General features: G+C 34.7%; 2 protein-coding genes across 8 annotated transcripts; both read left to right on the forward strand.

Annotated features, from left to right (window-relative positions):
• The first annotated feature begins 3,131 nt into the window (after positions 1 to 3,131).
• On the forward strand, positions 3,132 to 18,395 carry LOC131075415 (uncharacterized). Of its 6 annotated transcripts, none has more exons than XR_009372181.1 (6): positions 3,132 to 3,717; positions 16,014 to 16,127; positions 16,211 to 16,300; positions 16,388 to 16,624; positions 17,847 to 17,972; positions 18,061 to 18,395. XR_009372181.1 is itself a non-coding variant. In XM_059219554.1 (3 exons), exons 1-3 carry the CDS (start codon positions 17,333 to 17,335, stop codon positions 18,184 to 18,186), a joined length of 645 nt encoding a protein of 214 aa, XP_059075537.1. In that variant the 5' UTR covers positions 16,704 to 17,332; the 3' UTR covers positions 18,187 to 18,395. The 6 variants fall into 6 exon arrangements, 1 of the variants encoding a protein (XP_059075537.1); XR_009372183.1 differs by having other exon boundaries at positions 3,140 to 3,717; positions 16,440 to 16,624; XR_009372180.1 differs by having other exon boundaries at positions 3,144 to 3,717; positions 16,021 to 16,127.
• Positions 3,724 to 16,005, forward strand: LOC131875398 (uncharacterized). Of its 2 annotated transcripts, XM_059219553.1 has the most exons (4): positions 3,724 to 12,020; positions 12,115 to 13,696; positions 13,798 to 14,096; positions 14,194 to 16,005. In XM_059219553.1, exons 2-4 carry the CDS (start codon positions 13,357 to 13,359, stop codon positions 14,836 to 14,838), a joined length of 1,284 nt encoding a protein of 427 aa, XP_059075536.1. In that variant the 5' UTR covers positions 3,724 to 12,020; positions 12,115 to 13,356; the 3' UTR covers positions 14,839 to 16,005. The 2 variants fall into 2 exon arrangements, with proteins under 2 accessions (XP_059075536.1, XP_059075535.1); XM_059219552.1 differs by having other exon boundaries at positions 3,724 to 13,696.
• Positions 18,396 to 18,699: the final 304 nt, after the last annotated feature.

The following is an 18,699-nucleotide window of genomic DNA, read 5'->3' on the forward strand; positions in this document are numbered from 1 at the left end:
TTTATCTCATCCGGAGTAGTAGGACCATTCCGAGGAACATTATATACATTCTTAGTAATCTTCCAATGCTCTTCTTCAATGCATCTCAAATAAAAAAGTACATTTGGCTTTTCCAAAGAGTGTAGTTCATTCCATCAAATCTCAGACTATCCTTCTTGAAAGAAAAGGTTGCCATCCCAGATCTTCTCCAATGGTCAAACTTCTCTCGGAGGATCTAGCTCTAATACAATTTCTTGGCAACAATGCAGCAAACTGAGGGGGGAGGGGGTGAATTAGTTTGCACAAAAACTCAATGCAACTTAAACCACAAATCATATTTGATAATTAATAGTTAAAGTGTGAAATAAAACCACATCAATAACACACATAACACCAAGATTCTTGATGTGGAAAAATCGGCTAAGGGAAAAACCATGGTGGGAACCTACCCACAAAAAGATATTGCACTTTTATGAGTAAATGAAAATATTACAATGGGGAATGCACATGCATTTAGGCACATTGTTTAAGTTTAGGCACATTGTCTAAGCTCACTGCTCAAAATAAGAAACCCAGAAAGGCTACAACCTTTAGGGAAGTCTCATTGCCTTACAATAAGTCTCACTAAATTACAAAAGCATTCAGACAACAATCCAAATTACATGAACTATGAAAGTCGCATCTCCATACATGCTTAAGTACAGTTTCGATCAAGCACACAGTCTTCTCTACAATGTTTCTCTTCTCTCTTTCACACTTCCAAAAGATCAAATCACTTGTTCGCACATAAAAATCGATCATACACACTCTCAAATATCGCAGATATTCAGAGACATAAATCTTACATGATTATTACATTTATTTATACAAACCCTCAATCTATATTTCAAGGTCGGCCAAACCCTCAACACAAATTACAAAATAATAACCTTGTGCACGCTACAACAATGCATGCAAACCAAAACAATGTTGGATAAGATATAGTCTGGACCTAAATCAATACCACAAACATGCAACACCTCCAAAAATTATACCTCGATCATCTCCAACATGCTATAACATCAAGAATGTCACATAATACGAAGAACATCACAAGACAAAGAAAATATTTAATAATGCACACAATAATCAATGCAGACCATCAATACATATAGAACATGATCTAGAGATATTCACAAGCAACATGAATTGCACCACAACAATCACAACAACTCGTATTACCAGAATCATCATCATCTTTCCACTGGAGCTCAAAAACACCATCATAACTGATTGTGAACCTGAAATATTTTCTTGCGGATTTCCAAATCATGAACCAATCAAACTGAGGACACACATCAATGTCCACAACACATCCCACACATCTACAACTAAAGATATAGCAATTTTGGAGCACAACCCAAAATACCAAATAAAACGAACAACCAGATATCATCCTCAATATTGGATCTCATAACTCAATCAAAACATCATGCAAATCTCTTCAAATGGGAATGAACCATCTACAAACAACATACTAGAAACCCTTTAATCCTCATCAGCTCATTTGCAAAACACAGGCTAAACCAAATCATTCAACCATACTGCAACACTGTAATAAATAGAGGAATACGTTGACATCAATGAAAACACATCATACCAACAAACTTCTTAGCAACATCCAACAAAACACCCATATTTTGAATATAGGTAGGGGAAGGGGTTTACTGACCTGGTGCAGGAGCACCATGTATGAAGGAATGAACCAAGGATAAGATGATTTTCTATTAGTCTACAATAAATGTAATAAGACCCTATGGGTTCTTTTTGTAATTCAATGTCCTAAGAGTGTGACAAGTTTGTCCACATTTGGGTCAAATTGTCATCTAGTGTCTTATAGAGCAAATTGAGTCAACAAGGGTCACAATGGTCTAAATTGAGGGATCAAGTGGCCAAAGGTTTATTTTAGTATATTTTTGATATTTTAAAATCAAATGTGATCATTTTGGGGGACTATGATAGTTAGGAGTCTAAGTTGGTTTAATAATGCAAAAATTGTCATATTGTCAATTTGTTGTCATGACAATTTTGCACTTTTTATAAGTTGTGATTCTCCAACAGTCAGTTCACTTTGAAAAATAGTTGGAGGATATTGTGGTCATTTGGGGAGAAACATTTAAAGGTCCCAAACACATAAACATGCAATTTTCTTGATTGAGAAGGAAATTGAAGCATCAAAATTGCTGGAAAACTCAAAAAACTGTCTAATTTCTGTTGATTGCATATTGAAGGTGGATTGGCAAGAACTATCATGTCATAGATCCTATTACTAGATTTTTTTTATTTTTATTTTGAATTTGGTGTGAAGTCTTGAAGTGAGTGTTGCCCCATTCTAAAAGCAAATCTCTATGGGGTAGCCTAAAACCCTCAAACCCCTAGGGTTTGATTGTAATAATGAGTTTTGCCCTATCAATCCTAAGGTGAACACTTTTCCATTATAGGAGATGATAGGCCATTGTATCATATGTCAATTCAAAAATCCATTAATAGGACACAACATGGCGAAGAGGATGGAGAAATAACCCTAGGTCTGACATATCTATATGACAGGCCGGTTTAATGAGTGCAGTGCACATGGATTGAGTGGTAGAGCACTGGAAAGGGGTTTGAATGTGGTAGAGGAGTATTTTGGAGGTTGAAATAATGTTTCATGGTTAGGAATAGTCATAATTTAGGAGAGCCAATCAATTTTGTGAAAGGTGTTCAGTTAAATAGGCCTAATAGCCCTATTAGGTCTGTTAGTGCAGTATAGGTTGGGACATCTGCAAGTTGGTCTGAAACCTGAAAGTGAGATATTATTGAGATATCCAAAAAGGGTGTCTGAAAATATAATTTGTTTTCCTAGATCCTGAGGGTGTCAAAAGTTATCACTTGATTCCTTCAAATGGAAACCTAATTACAATTATGATTGTTTGGGGGTAAAAGAGTCAAAATTGATGTTCCGAAATGTCTAAACCATGAAATACCATTTCATTTGTGTTAAGGTGTTGTGAGAACACCCCTCCAAAGGTTTTTTTATTGAATTGGTCAAGTGGGGCTTTCAAACCCCTAAAGCCTAGTAGTAGCCCACACATGTATGCAAGGGTGTGTGTAGCAACACAAGACTTGAGAATGCTAGTTGATTGTAAGGGGACATAGGTATTTTTGAAGCAAATCCGGATGAAACATCTTCCTGCACCACATAATCGATAATTGCCTTGAAATTTTGCGCAAAGATTGTGGAGTTGCTAATGGGGATAGGGTTGCATTTGTAGGCTAAAAGATTGGTTGATCATCTGTCTCTGCTCATCTCTGCTCCCCCGATGACAGCGGCTTCACGCAAGGCATGGTTGATCATCTGTCTCTGCTCATCTCTGCTCCCCCGATGACAGCGGCTTCACGCGAGGCATTCATGACATTCATCATCAATGGAGGGATTGAGGGAAATAATGGAGGGGTTATATTTAACCTGTAAAATCCGCCCATATTTTCCCATCCGACTAGTAGAGACAGGAGCTACGGGGGAAGTAGGAGCACCAGGAGCAGAGACAGGGACGACAATAGAGAAATTGATCTTGAAGCACCCATTGATTCAGAACCTCCAGATCCAGATGACTGGTTTAGAGTGATGTCATTTCATGTAGGGGTTTTCCAGCTCTAGATCGAGGGGTTTAAAGATCTTGAATAGTTTTGGATGCCATAGCCCAAGGTTCGAATAAGGTAAGTACTTGCTTGAAATTTCCTAAAACCTTTTCAACTATCCATTTTGTGCAGTCTCTGCAATCATTTCATTTTTTCCCTTGAAATAACATCTCTTCGAGGTAGTCATCAAACGGTTCAAGTGTAAACTTATTATTCCACATTTGCATGCGCGTTTGTCAGAGTCAGAGCATTTCGACCTCTAATATCTAGCAAAAACCCATTTCTGCAACTCTTTCTATAATCGTATTCCATGAGACTGCACCTCTATGAGGTTTTTTACCAAATAATTTAAGTGCACTGTCTGTGGTAGCTTTAGTCCTTTGAGTTCAAATGTATTTTAATTTTATTTGTCGGAATCATAAAAAAACCGATAGAGAATACTGGTCTTGGGGAGGATGAACCAAGCGATAATACTCAAAACCAATGATCAATGAAATGCCCGCCAACTAAATCGGTTAAACAATTTGGGAATTCCTTTACCCTACAAGGTCTTTGATCTGTTGCCTGTAATTTGTACTGGATGTCGAAATTAATCCATGGGCATTAGCAATCATCGCGAATCCCCATCCAAACTCTACCAATGCTATTGACTGCTTGATATGTGATGTGTGTTGTAGAGAAATAATCAGCTTCAATGGCGACGAAGGCAAAATCTAAAGTGCCTATCACTTTCCCATTCACTCCCTTGTCTAATGCTCTATCCTGCCATGTAATAATTGTCACACTCCTTCCTTGTCCTATAAAACTTATGTATGACTCATGGGTGAGCACCAACACCTTCTCCCTGTAATACATCCTCCACAATTACATAAATGTTATCAATGTCCTCTTGTTGAGCTATACATACTATAAAATAGAATATCAAACCTGTAAGTGCCTGCCTAGATGAAAATATTCACTACTTGTCTATTATTTTGTGGAACCATATCCACTGCAGCTTGTACGCTATAAGTATCACCACTGCCATCCTTGGCAACATATATTTCCTTTTTATATGGCTTGGCTTCCACATCTCTTACCTCAGAAAACCCAGACCTGAAAGCTCTTGGAATTAAACCATAATAATATCTTTTATGAAAATCTTTAGCCCAGAGGGAAAGAATTGTAATCCTTTATGAAAATTATTGAAACCATTAGTTGCTGAAACATATGAACACAAGGTAGTGAAAACAAGTAGTGGAATTACAGGTACATAACTTGTTTCCATTGTAACTAAATCTGAATCTATAATTATATTATTAGACTGTGATCATTAATGTGAATCTATGACTATAATATCAGACTCTGATTATTTATATAGACTTAAACTAAAGTCATAAGACTTCCTAACACAATGCATGTGTAAGCTATTAACTACCACATGAGGGCAGTTAGTGTGAAATCAAATTCTAGCAAATTTCACTCATAGATCTATAGCTGGTTAGACTTCACTGTTGTTGGTGGATTCGTAGTCATTTCTTGCTTGTGTGTCACTGTTCATTTTCAATCCCATGGGAATTTTTTATCACTGTCATTGCTTCTTTGCTTATTTTCACTTAAAAGAATTATGTTTTACTAGAGATCTCAAACCAGTATACTTGTGGTGTTTCTTTTCAGGATTTCTATATCAAGGGTCTTTTGTCGCTCACTAAAACTGAACAAACACTATATAACATCTCTTATAGGACCATAGTTACTTAAAATTATACTCATTTTTAATACATTCCTGATGATTGTGGCTATTCATATCTTTTTTCGTGTTTTCTTGCACCTCTTCAAGACTGTCAGACAGTCATGATGCCTTCAAAACACAATAATGTTGCCTTTTCTAATCTCTTAGAGTCTTGTTGCTCTGTCATGCTACACCTTAGTAATCCTTTAGAAAGTAAGGTTAATCTTTCCTTTTTGTCCGCTGTCTTTGACCAATGCTCCTACTCACTTTGTATTGCTCATACTAACTTTAATATATTTGTCCAAGTTGGGTGTATACCTCCATGATGGCTAAGAGATCTGGGTATTCATGTATCCTTTTTTGACAATAGATTGTGATGTGCCTTCTTTAAAATGTCACTACTCATACTATGAAAGTTATTACTGATCATTTTGGTCTACCCTAGAGATTATCTTGTATGCTTTATCAATATTTGACGAGGCCTTTTTCTTTACACAAGCTGCACAAATGGTTATTTCATCATTGTTTGAACAGTAAAAATTGAAAAGAATGCTCATGACTACTGTATCTTTTTTTGGGCATCATGACTACTACAAAATGATTTATTTGACCCTTAATGATGCAACCCTGTGACTCATGTGACTAGACATCCCTAAAAGTATGGTTTTAAACTACAGACTATCACTGAAAAATCAACTTCAATATTATGTTATGTGTCCTTCGTTTCTTTTCATACCCAAATGAATTATCTTTGAATCCATGTTGCTCATTGCTTTTTATTATGGGACTACCCGTGTTTTGAATTATTGACTGTCTTTGTTTTTGAGAATTCTCTTGATTTGTAATGCTTCTTGTTGACACCATAAAACTTTGTCTTCATTCTCTGTTCTCTGTAGATTATCATGATGATTGTCCTTTTGACCTATGTACTGCAGAAAAACCTTGGATGTCATTTACTGTTACTGTACATGCAACTTTATGACTGGAACCATTGATAGCATGATATCCTCGTTATCAAGAGATGCTCAAATCTTGTCTTTTCTCACGTCAATAACCTTTGGTGCATTATGGATGATCTTTTGATACCTGATTACTATCTTTGTATTGACACTTTTATCCCATAGGTATCTTCTAAAACCTTTGTTAGGTTTGTTAGGTTTGTCTTCACTCTTCATGGTCTTTGACTTGCTAGTGAAGAATGCCTTTATTCACCGTCAAACTTGATTGCCATACTAAAATAGGTTAGAACAATGAGTTTTCTTTATACCTCAAAACCCTTTTCAACTTATGGATGACATGAAACCTTTTGGCATTGGATTGTAATATTCTGATTTTATTGTGTGGATCTGCCTTACATGCTTTATCTTCAATATTGTCCATGAACATATTATCAAAATCTATGATTGAGATTGTGCTTTTAAGAATGCTCTAACCTCAAAAATCTTAATGTCTTGATGGCTGCTACCATTTGACATTGATCTATACTTCTAACTGACGCCTTAGGACTGATATTTCTTTGTGGGCACTGTTGTAGCTTTTTATACTTTTGATAGCGAATATCATCAACTCATTGTGTACTTCTTATGAGCTCATGAAAGGCCTTTTGCCCTTGTTTATTGCTCAAACTTAAGGAGCTTGATGATCATTGATCATGGATGCATGAACCCTTTTGATTGTAGTGCTTCACTTTTGTGTGACATTTATACCATGAATTCCATCAAAAAGTTCGTAACCTTAAATCTCTATCACTGTATTTTATTATTTCATTATGATGTGTATCCTGCTACCATGCTCTATATTTTGGATTCTTGATATTCATATGGGTTATCACAACTATCTTTTGTATCTCATTGTCTTTATGCCCCGTGGTTTGTCATTTAGGCTCAGATTGAGACTGTCTTTGTCCTCTTTATCTCTGATTAGACACTATATCATTGTCATGTAATCTCATTAGGGATTTTTTACTATTATGTATCACCAAACACTAGTTGCTACTATTAAATTTGTAAGGGCTTCTCTTTTGATGCAATATACTGTGATCTATGTCTCTTCACTTGAAGCTCTTTCAATTGTCTTCACTGGACTGAGATATCTAAGAAATGTCCTGAGGAAGACTGTGACTTTTATTTTTGCCACTGCTCTGTGATAATACTGCAACAGTGAGGTTTCTCTAGGAGATCCTTGAAACTCATGTAGCTACTTCAAAATCCCTAAAGACTGCTATATGCCTTCTTGTCTATTCCAACAGAATGATACCATAACATCTTTATGGCCTTTTATGATTTGATTCCCTTTGGTATTGAAGGCTGATTTGCCCCATTTATTAGGTATGTATTGATTGTATTAGGGGATTATATTCTTCTTGGACTACTACTATTTTAATCCTTTCTCTTCTTTGGGAGTGAATGCAAAAGACTGTATCTCTACTCCTCTTCTCACTGACTTATCATGACTGCAATTATGATGCATTCACTGCCTTTCTTTTCTATTTATTGTGTCTTTCTTCTAACTGTGATTCACTAACTCAGACCTTCGGTGATATCCACTTACCATGCACTATAACTCTGTTGTTGAACCTTTTACTATTAAATCTAATATTTACTTAGATTGCTTATTGCTTAAAACTCTGTCAAAACTGTGTCTTTAACAGTCTTTAGATCTACTCTTGGTCTTTGATGCCCTTGTTCTGCAATATGAAGATCTAAACATATACTTTTCATTGGTAGTCTCATGAGCTTGATATCTGCTCTTTGGATAGTAAATGGTTGTTCCTATGAGTCCGCACTGTTATTCTTTTCATACAGTTATGTCTCTTTAACCATATGATCTTTTGATGTTCTAAGATCTTCTCAAGTCAAAATATCTTCAAGCCTTCATCAGATTGTGTTCTCTGATTTGTAAGGTTTGTTTGATAGAAATGATGAGGTTTGACAAAAAAGTGATCTCTGTTTGGTGACTGTGGCTTATGATCTATAGCCCTTTGATTTTTCAAACAAGGTAAAATATTATTACTGCATCATTATCTTCCTTTCTTTGTTCATCATCATTGATGGCATTCTATAAGACTGCATCATGAACCTTCTCTTTGATGGATGATCTCTGTCAAGACTTTGGATCATTTAGCATTCATCCTTTAATACCTTGTCTTGAATCCTTCAATTGTGCTTTTCCTCACACAGAACTATAATGAACTGTAATCTTGACACTGGCTTTGAAGGTTTTCAATGCCTATTCACGAGCATGCATCTTTGTGAAATATTCTTTCAACTATATTTATCAATCTTCTCTTAACAGTGGCTGTCTTGTTATTGCTATATGTTCTACCATAAATTCCTTGACCGCCATAGAAAGAGAGACCTCCTATGATTGTAACTTTGCTTCATACTTCTCATGTCATCACGCATGACTTTCCTTCGTATTTCATGTGGATCTAATACTTGAAAAAAATAGGAAACTTGAAGGACTTTAAGCTCTATTACCAACTGTTAACAAAGCTTCTTCTTTTTAGCATTTACAAACAAATTCCAATAAAACTGAAGATCTATAATCTCTTTTAAAAATTATTAAATATTTTAATCCATTTCTTTATGAAGCTTATCCATTTACTTATGCAACTCATCTCTTTTCTTTCCTGATGTATCAATTTCCCCACGAACAAATATACAAATTTCCCCAACAGTGTTACTAGCAACACAAACAACATATGTTGCACAAAGGGTTCACGATACACCCATGCATTCTTAAATCTCATTCGTCATAAATTTATAATTTCCAAAATGTGTTTGTCTTATGGAGTATGACATCAGATATTTTAAAATGCTAACTTTTTAACTACCCCTAATGTGTAAGAAAATATGTATCATATTCTCTGACAACTAAATATTTTATTTTGGAATAATTTACACATAGTTGATTACTGGTGTTAAATTAGCTTAATTTTATCTGTAGTCTTTGTAAATCGTGTTGATGTGTGTGCTTGGGTAAAGGAATTGGTTTACTTATGTGTCATATAATCATTACTTCGACTGTCTGACAAAGATATAATAGGCGTTCTCTGTATTTTCTCTATATTTTGCTACTCATTCTCTAATTAAATTGAAGTCCACGTGTTTTAGGTTATTCTACCTCAACAATTCTACTAGGCTATTTTTCTAGTGTTTATACGAAATGGCTGACTAGGTATTTATGTTTTTTTTTAACTTGTAGTATCATTTTAATGAAATGAAACACTGATGAAAGATTATATGTTTTAGAGTAGTGTTATCACTAAGGTTTTCACCCCTCTTGGCTACAACTCTCCTACTATCTCAGGTCCATTCCTTGTGTTTGGACTCATCATTTCCATTTGGAACTAAGTAATGCATCTATTTAGCTATGCATATGACTGCCCCCTTTGATGCTTGAGAATGAATGCTATGACTGCTACTATCTTCCTTGAAGATTATGGATTGTCATTTTGCCTAAGGTTTGCTCATGATTTGTTGTGTGACTTGGGACCCCTTAATAGTTGTTATAGCTTGTGATTAGACCTCTGAATGACACTCAAACTTCTGTTGTGATTTGTTCGACCTCTGATTAGACCTTACTCTTTCAGGTCTTAAGGATACTCTGAGGACTTTATGGCTGAAACAATGTAACCTAATCACCAATATCACTATCTTGTGATTTTTCATAAGCTTCATTTGGCAATAAAATGCCCTTCTAGGTCTGCAACTCTAAAAAAAAATCTTGCGTCCACTACACTATTGATATCTCAACGGCATCCAATGTTTCCTTTGTATTCTGAAAGTTGCACCCTTGGCATTCACTGTCTTTTGACTAATATTTACTGCTTTTTGATCCTCATTAGGACTATCATTTTGATACATGACTTGATTCATTAGATTTGTGTTAAAGCTGCGATCTAGTCTTCATCTTTCACATTATGGATAGAGACTGGATTTGACCATTATGTTCTCAAGGTTCCCATTGATCTTTTGTTTATTGCCAACTTGATTTCTATCATTGTCTCAGGGTTATTATATTACTCCTAATTCTTTTTTTCAGCACCTTACAAAGACCGTGATGGAATATGATAAACTAATGGAGTGGACATCAGGTGTGAATCAAACATGGGGCATATAACATAGAAACATATGCAAATGTACACATACAAATTTAACAAGATGATAGGAATTTTTGTTTATATAAACATAATGTTTAGAAGGAGGATACGACGAGGTCTACTTTAGAGTCTCACTACCCAAGCCCAAGAGAGGTTATTTCCACTTTTGTGTATCTCACCTTAAAGCCATGTTTCCAAAGTTTCAAATTTATTAAGCTATAACATATCATGCACCTAAGAGACATCTTCTTTTCAAAAAGAAGAAACGCTTGAAGTAAAATTTATACTCTTATTGCTAATAGTAAATGGTGCATTTAGGGAAATAACACATCATCATCATCTGAATATTCAGATGAACGAGAAGCAAGACCTGCTCCAAGGACAGATGAATACTTCAATGAAATGGTATATTGCACTTGCAATAGGTGCCAAAATAGGAAACTAAAGAAGCAACGACTTGTTGGTATCCATAGATTGAACCATGGGGTTTATATAGAAGAGGTACACTATAATTAATAAATTATTATTATTTAAATAAATAAAGGTGCACATTATTCAATATATTATTATTGATCATTTCAATTGGTTTTCTGATAAAAAGTCGCTTCCAGTTCACAATAATCCTGAAGAACCAACATATGTCACCGATGATAGCCACTCTCAAGATGAAGAACAAGACACAGTTATGGACGAAGACACTTCGCAGATAAATGAGGCTGGTGTCAATGAATTCATCCAAGATTTCTACACATCTTTTGAAGAAGTTATTGATTCCCCGTAGCTTAGTTGGCTAGGACACCTGTTTTCCCAAATGAAGATACTTTTATATTGGCAAAACTTATGTTGTTGTTGAACTTGAAGGTTACACATGGATTGACAAATACATGCTTTACTAGTATATTAAGGTAGGATTCAATTTTCCTATAAATTAATGCTCTCGATGTCTTAAATTTTTTTTAATAATGTGTATACTTATCTTATAAAAAACATGTGTTGCATCATGTAGGCTTTTGGCAAACAAAATACTTCCAAAGGACAATAAGTTGCCTCATTCTCATAGAGAAGTATCTTCAGTAATGAAAGACATTGAAATGGAGTACAATACATATGATGCATGTCTAAATGACCATATATTGTACTATGGAAGGGATGAAAATTTGCAGCAATGCCTAGTGTGTCACACAAGTAGATATCGTCAAGATCAAGTATTTAAGAAGGTTCCTTATAAAGTACTATGACACATTCCACTAAAGCCAAGGTTCGAGAGGATGTTCAAATGCAAGGAGTTGGAAAAATATATGGATTATCATGCACATGGGAGGAGCCAAGATGGTGTCATGTGTATGGCCACAGATAGCAAATATTGGAAAGAGATTGAGGAAAAATGGCCACATTTAAGAAATGAGCCAAGGAATGCAAGAATTTCTTTGGCAATGGATGGTGTAAATCCTTTTCAAGATATTAGAACAACATATTCTATTTGGCCAATTTTAATTATTAACAACAATCTTCCCCCCTAGACGGCAATGAAAAAGGAGCATGCAATGTTAACTCTTATCATACCAGGTACTAGAATATATGAATGCAGTGATTTCTTGAATATTATATTAAAATATTTCAATTCAGTTAAACCTTGATAAAAAACTTCTTGTTTACTTAGGGAAGTATCAGGTAAAGGATATGGATGTATACATGGAGCCCCTCATTGATGAGATTCATGAATTGTGGGATGGTGTAAATATGCTTGATGTATCAAGACCTATCAATGATAGAAACTTCCTCTTTCAAACGATGCTTATCTGGATAATTCATGATGCCCGGAGGCTCTTTATTTGTTGTGGTAATATATCGTAAATTACATTTGTAATTATAGTGTCCATTGTACCATTTAGTAAATGTGGTTTGCATTCTTATTTCAGGGCTACAAACAAAGGGGAAACATGGTTGTCCATCATGTGGGCCAAAAATGTTTTATAGGCAATCAAAGGATCTCAATAAAATTGTATATGATGAGTATAGACAATTCTTACCACAAAATCATCGCTATAGAGTATGTGAGAAATTTAAGTTCAATGGAAAGGAAGTGGAAATGAGGAAGCCAAGAAGGATGAACCCTTCTAGGTGGAAAGCAATGTATGACAAAAAAGAAGGGGCATGCTTTCCACTAGGAATGAAAAGACTCTCTATTTTCTACAAATTAGACTATTATGAGAATTTGCCAATAGCCCACCTATTTGATACTATGCACATCGGGAAAAATGTGGCAGAGTGCTTGTGGAAACATCTAAATGGAACCAACCTTGAAGCACAAATAAAGTTACGAAAGGACCTCCAAGTTGTTAATGTCATGCCCAACATGTGGTTGCATGAAAACAACTCATATAATCATGCTTCGTGGACTTTTACATCAAAGGAGAAAGAAAACATCATTGATACAATGAAAAGCATAAGATTTCCTTCCGGCTTTGGTGCAACATTAAAAAACGTATTCACGAGAGATGGATCAAAGTTCTCGGGCCTAAAAACACATGATTGGCACAATTGGATAAATGTAACTTTGTAGTACATTTGATTTGTTGGAAACATAATTATAAATTTGTATATCCTAGCGATAATATCAGTTCATGTATATTATTAACTTTGTTATTTGTTAATGGTCATGTAGTATGTGTTGCCTGCAGCAATACCAAGCACTTTCGACCGTGATGTTAGGTTAGCTATTTACAAATTATCCAAATATTTGAGGTATTTTAAATCGATCATTCATACTCTGCCATGACTTAAAGTTTTGAAGTGATCATAAGTTTTTATTGTAATACATGTCAATACTTGTAGGTGGGTCTCATCTAAAGAGATACATTCGGATGACTTGAAGTATTGGAAGAGGAATGTTTCACTTTTAATGTGTGATATTCAAATGTGCTTCCCTCCAAGCTTTTTTAATTCTCAAGAGCACTACCTTGTACACCTGATAGAAGAGATTGAACAGTGTGGTCCTATTCATATTCGAACAATGTGGCTTGTGGAGAGATATATGAAGGTTTTAAAGAAATTTGTTAGGCAAAAGGCTCGACTGGAAGGGTCCATGGTTGAGGGGTACATGGTTTTCCAAGCGATGGTTCATTTGAGTGAGTACTTACCTCAATTGCATCTTGAAGCTCTGCGATTATGGAATTATAGCAAACCTAAATCATTTGAGGGAGAGAAATTAGAGGGTCAAGGGACTTCAAAGAGGATAAAAGGTATACAAAAAACTTGGAAGTAGTTGTTTTTATCTTAAATTATATAATACATGGATTTAAATATTAATTAATTCATTGAACAATTATATTTGTCATTGTAGATGCTAAGGAGTGGGAAGCATTACATTTGTATGTTGCATACAATTCTGACTTTTTGTTGGAATGGATGGAGAAGTATGCTGAACAAAATAAATTAGAGGATGAAAAGGCATGGGCCAATATATATAATATTCATGGTCAAAACACTGCTCAAGGATTGCCTACAAGCCATAAAAGAAAATGGCTAGAGAGATGCTCGTGGAATTGGCTAAAGACCAATATTGAACATGAGGCAACAAAAGAGAGGAATAGAGTGACACAACAACAACTGAATTTCGTGAAAGGATCTATAAATGGGGAGGTGATACATATATAGTAACATATTGGAGTTATTTAATGAATTTTTTTTTAACTTTTGTATTCTCGAATATAATTAGCTAATATTTATATGAATTTAGGTAACATATTACAAAGGAATGTGGAATTTTGGTTATCACTTTCGCATCAAAAAGGTTGATGAAAAGAGACAAACTTATGATTGTGGAGTTTCAGCATCATTTGAGGTGGAATGTTGTTCACATGCAAATGATAGACAACCAATCAGAAGCACACTTCGCTATTATGGAGTGTTGGAGGATATTATACAGCTTGATTTTATGTCTTTCAAGAAAGTTATTTTCCATGTTGAATGGTACAAGCTTATCAAAGTGGGTGAAGAAAAAACTATATTTATGCACAGCAATGGATTCCATATGATCAATACATCTAGGTTTGAAGCCACTTCTGAACCTTATGTGTTTCCAAATCAATGTGACCAAATATTTCTCATTCCAAATTTAGAACAACCTGGTTGGTCATTTGTTATTGATTATGATCCAAGAGGACGAAGAGTAACATATGTTGAAGACAATGAAGAAGATGCAGAATTCCCCCCTGATGATGAAAATAGCGTAGATGGAGATGATAAAATTTTTATTGTCAATGATGCATACGACCAGGATGAATATCATATGAGTTTATTGAAGTGTTGGAAGGACATGAGCAACCACATGAGCATCAAGTCCATGAAGATGATGAATTTATTGATTTTCATTTGCCTGTAGTTGAAGGTGATGGAGACCATGAAAACACTAGTATTAATTTATTTGTAGATTTAGGGCCCATTAATGATGGGGTATTTATGCCATCAAATGAAGAAATTTCATCAGAGGATGACATTGTTTGATCACCATAATCACTTTAAGGGGTTTTCTATATATGCACAACGGCAGGGATACTGTAGCTACACTTCTGGCATGATATTTATTATTCATCAACACAATGAATATTATTTTTGTTGTAAATTTTCTATGCACGATGACATTCATTGTTCCTATGATCACTGCTTTTAGAGAAATTACTGTGCTTATTGGATTGAAATCATAGATCTCAAGGACAAAAACCTTTCTACTTCTTTGTGAAAAATGCATGTGACTATCTTTGCGACTTTAGGACTATGATTTCCTTTATATTTTGCTTTTCTGTTAATGCTTTGGAGATGATTGTACCTTGTCACCCTTTGATTATCAAAAGAACTGAGACTTATGGCTTGTTATTGACATGGTGTTCACTGTTTCTTTTGTGTATTTTCAATATGGCTGGCAGTGAAATTTTTTTGTGATGATTTAACTGATGTCTTTTTTTATTTGAATCTCTATCTATGAAGTCTCTTAGTTGTCTCATGGTGTTTCTCTAACATGATAGCACCGCTCCTTTGATGCAGATATTGTCATGTCATTATTGTCTGCTCTTTTGAGATTTTTGTGAATTTATATGCATCTTTTATTGACTGTGATAATGCTCTCCTCTTTGTCTTTTTCATTGTGAGTCCTTGATGCATGTGGTGTTGTGAGTGTCTTCGGGGTTGCATACATGCTTATTGTAACTGTAAATCAATGTCAACTCATGCTTTTAGCACTTTCCAAACCTGATAATGACGCAACAACACCAGTCTGATCTCTATGTCTTTGATGGCTACACTATGACTTATATGGTTCTTAGTTTGATCTCTATGAATGCTATCTTAGTTCATACAACTGTCTTGGCTTTAATGTAGTCTTCTCCTTATGTAATTGAGACACTCTTTGCTGATGATCAGTTCACTATCACAGGTTTGCAACAAATCTTTCTATAAGTATATATTAACTGGACCCACTATGGTTTTATGACTGTCATATTTCCTTATGGCTGCAACATCAATATTTTCTTATTTTTATATCATTTTATGTTTTTTTTTAAGAATGTAGTCATGGATGCTACCAATTCTGGTATGGGGGATCCTCCGATCTTAAATGCTTTGATTGATATGTTAAAAAATGGACAAGGGCAACAAATTACTATGATGGTGCATGAGGTAAGCTTGAAATTTGTCTTTTATATGCTAAATTATCTTATGTTCCTTATTATATTATGCTAATTTGTGCTTATGGAATGCAGGCCATCTCGAAAGTAACTCCATCGAGCGTGAATCTTGTTGGCATGAAGGATCCAGTTGTGCTCTCCAATACATCTACTGTTATGATAGAGGTAAGATTCAATCATATGTTTGTGTGGGTTTGATTACGTTATTGTCACCTATTATACCATCCTAATATTTATATTTGTGCCTCATAGGATATTATAAGGATTACTCCAACAAACACTAATGTTCCTGATTTGGGTTCAGTTAGAATTCTCCCACCAACAATCGGACAAGTTTCCTTGAGGAGTCTCATAGATTCACAATCAAGAATACTAAGGTTCCTACTAGATACTCCTGAAAATGTTCCAATCAGACAATAAATAATTGTAAAAATTCAGTTATGGGAAAGGGAATTGTTGGAGAGTGCAGGGCCTACCTCAGATGAACAGGTAAAATTAATTATAGATTTTCATTTTCATAATTTTATAATCAATGATTTTTTATTGTGTTTTATTTTATTTAAACACTAAGATTAGAACTTTATTATGATTGGTCATTAACCTTTACTCAATGGTTGTCCTCTTCATTTGTAGCACTATAGATACTTTGGTCACTACAACTTAAGATGAATTGTCTTTGTTACATGTGCATTAATATCCTCTAGATACTTCTTCCTAGGTATCAATCACAAAAATGGAACAAACATAATCAGAACTATGAATGCTTGCACCCCAATCCCAATCAAAACAAAAAAAATCAGAACTATGGATACTGTCAAACAATCTTTCTTTTTATTGTTTGACCTTCATTCTTGTTGACTGTTGCAACTTGAACAATGATGTATATTCAAGACTATCTTGGATCATCTTCATACTAGTGGATGCTTACAAATAGTTTCATATTTTGGTTCGGTTTCTGACAATTTCACAATGTCACTGTAAATATAGGAAATAAATGACAAAGTGATTGATGTACCTATAGGAGGATCTACCTCAACCCCTAAGACTACAACAATATCCTCAGTGACTACAAAAGGAACGCAAGAAGTTACAATCTTGCTCACCTCAGAAGGAAATGTCTTGAAGGATGAAGTGGGGTTAAAATTCTTTCACTTTATTTTTCATCGTGGAGAACAATTATTTGGAAATACCATTCAAATGGATTGGAGGAAGCAATCCAATTCTAAGAAAGAGGAACTCTTTAAAAATGTCATAACAACATTTGGAAATCCTGGTTTTAATAAGGATATTATTCTTGATATTGCACGGAAATACATGCACTCTAAACAAGAAAATTTAAGGTCAAAGCTGACAAAAGACTTGAGATATCCATGTCCAGCTTGGATTGCAGACCTAGTGACATGGGATGAACTTATGAAAGATGCCAAATTTAAGAGGAAAGCCCACAATAATCCAAACTATAGGCCATCTACACGAGGAGGATCTAAAAGATGCCTTCGAGATACAGCAAAAGCAACCCAAGCTAGGGTGTCAAGTATTGGATCCCATAAATTAGGATCTAGAGGGTACAATAGCATTCGTGGTAGTTTGGCAAGTGAATATTTTCATCTATTGTATTTTCTATTTCAAAAAAAGCCATGACAAACTTTTGAGTTAATTGTATCTTATGATTCATTATACCTTATAAATTTGGTTATGTGTGTATATGTAGGTTCATCAATTTCAAAAGGAAGCTTCAGAGGAGGACCTAAAATATGCTTTATTACATGGTTCCCAAGGCCTACAACAAAATTTGGTAGATCGAGGGGAGATTTTAGTGAGTGGTCTTGAATCTAAGGTAAGTTCTTTATAATATCATATGACTTTTGCAATAATTTAACTAGAGTTATTAAGTTATTTAAAAAGTTAAATTGTTTTGTGTATAGGAAGCCCAACAATCAAACTCATTAGGTAGTGAGCATGAAGAGGAGGTAGAGGATCATGATGAATTGTTTGTTCCACACAATGATTCGATTTTCATTCCTGAAACTCGGCAGGAAACCATCCTTTAATTTCAACAAGTGGGAGACAACAATATTGAGGAGGGTGTTCAATGTGATGAACTATCCACACCCATAATAAAAAAGGTGCCTCATAAAAAGAGGACACAAAGCAAGAGGATGGATAGAAACAAACGAACAAAAGACATATTTGCTTCCTATCATTGTTCAATTTCCGTTGCTATTATGAACCTAATTTATATATCATCACATTTGTTTAATTAATACTTGTGAATTTATTTACTCTCAAGCTCTTCCTTAAGAACATGTGGTGTTGGCTGTTTCTTAAATAATTATCACTTTTGATTAGGAAAGTAAGTAACTATACTTGGTTTACAGGTTGCTAAGTTCCAGTAAACAAGAGTACAAACATGATAAACCAAATCTATCAATAAAAAAAATGAGTAAACAAATAGTTATCATTCGAAACAAGAGTAGGATACAAAGATGTAATGCTAGTGTGTCCTGTGCAGTCAATATTCTCTAACAATAGTCCTTAAAATCAAAATACAATCTTTAAAAAGA

This window comes from Cryptomeria japonica, chromosome 4, assembly GCF_030272615.1.
Source record: "Cryptomeria japonica chromosome 4, Sugi_1.0, whole genome shotgun sequence".
In the NCBI taxonomy this organism is placed as follows: domain Eukaryota; kingdom Viridiplantae; phylum Streptophyta; class Pinopsida; order Cupressales; family Cupressaceae; genus Cryptomeria; species Cryptomeria japonica.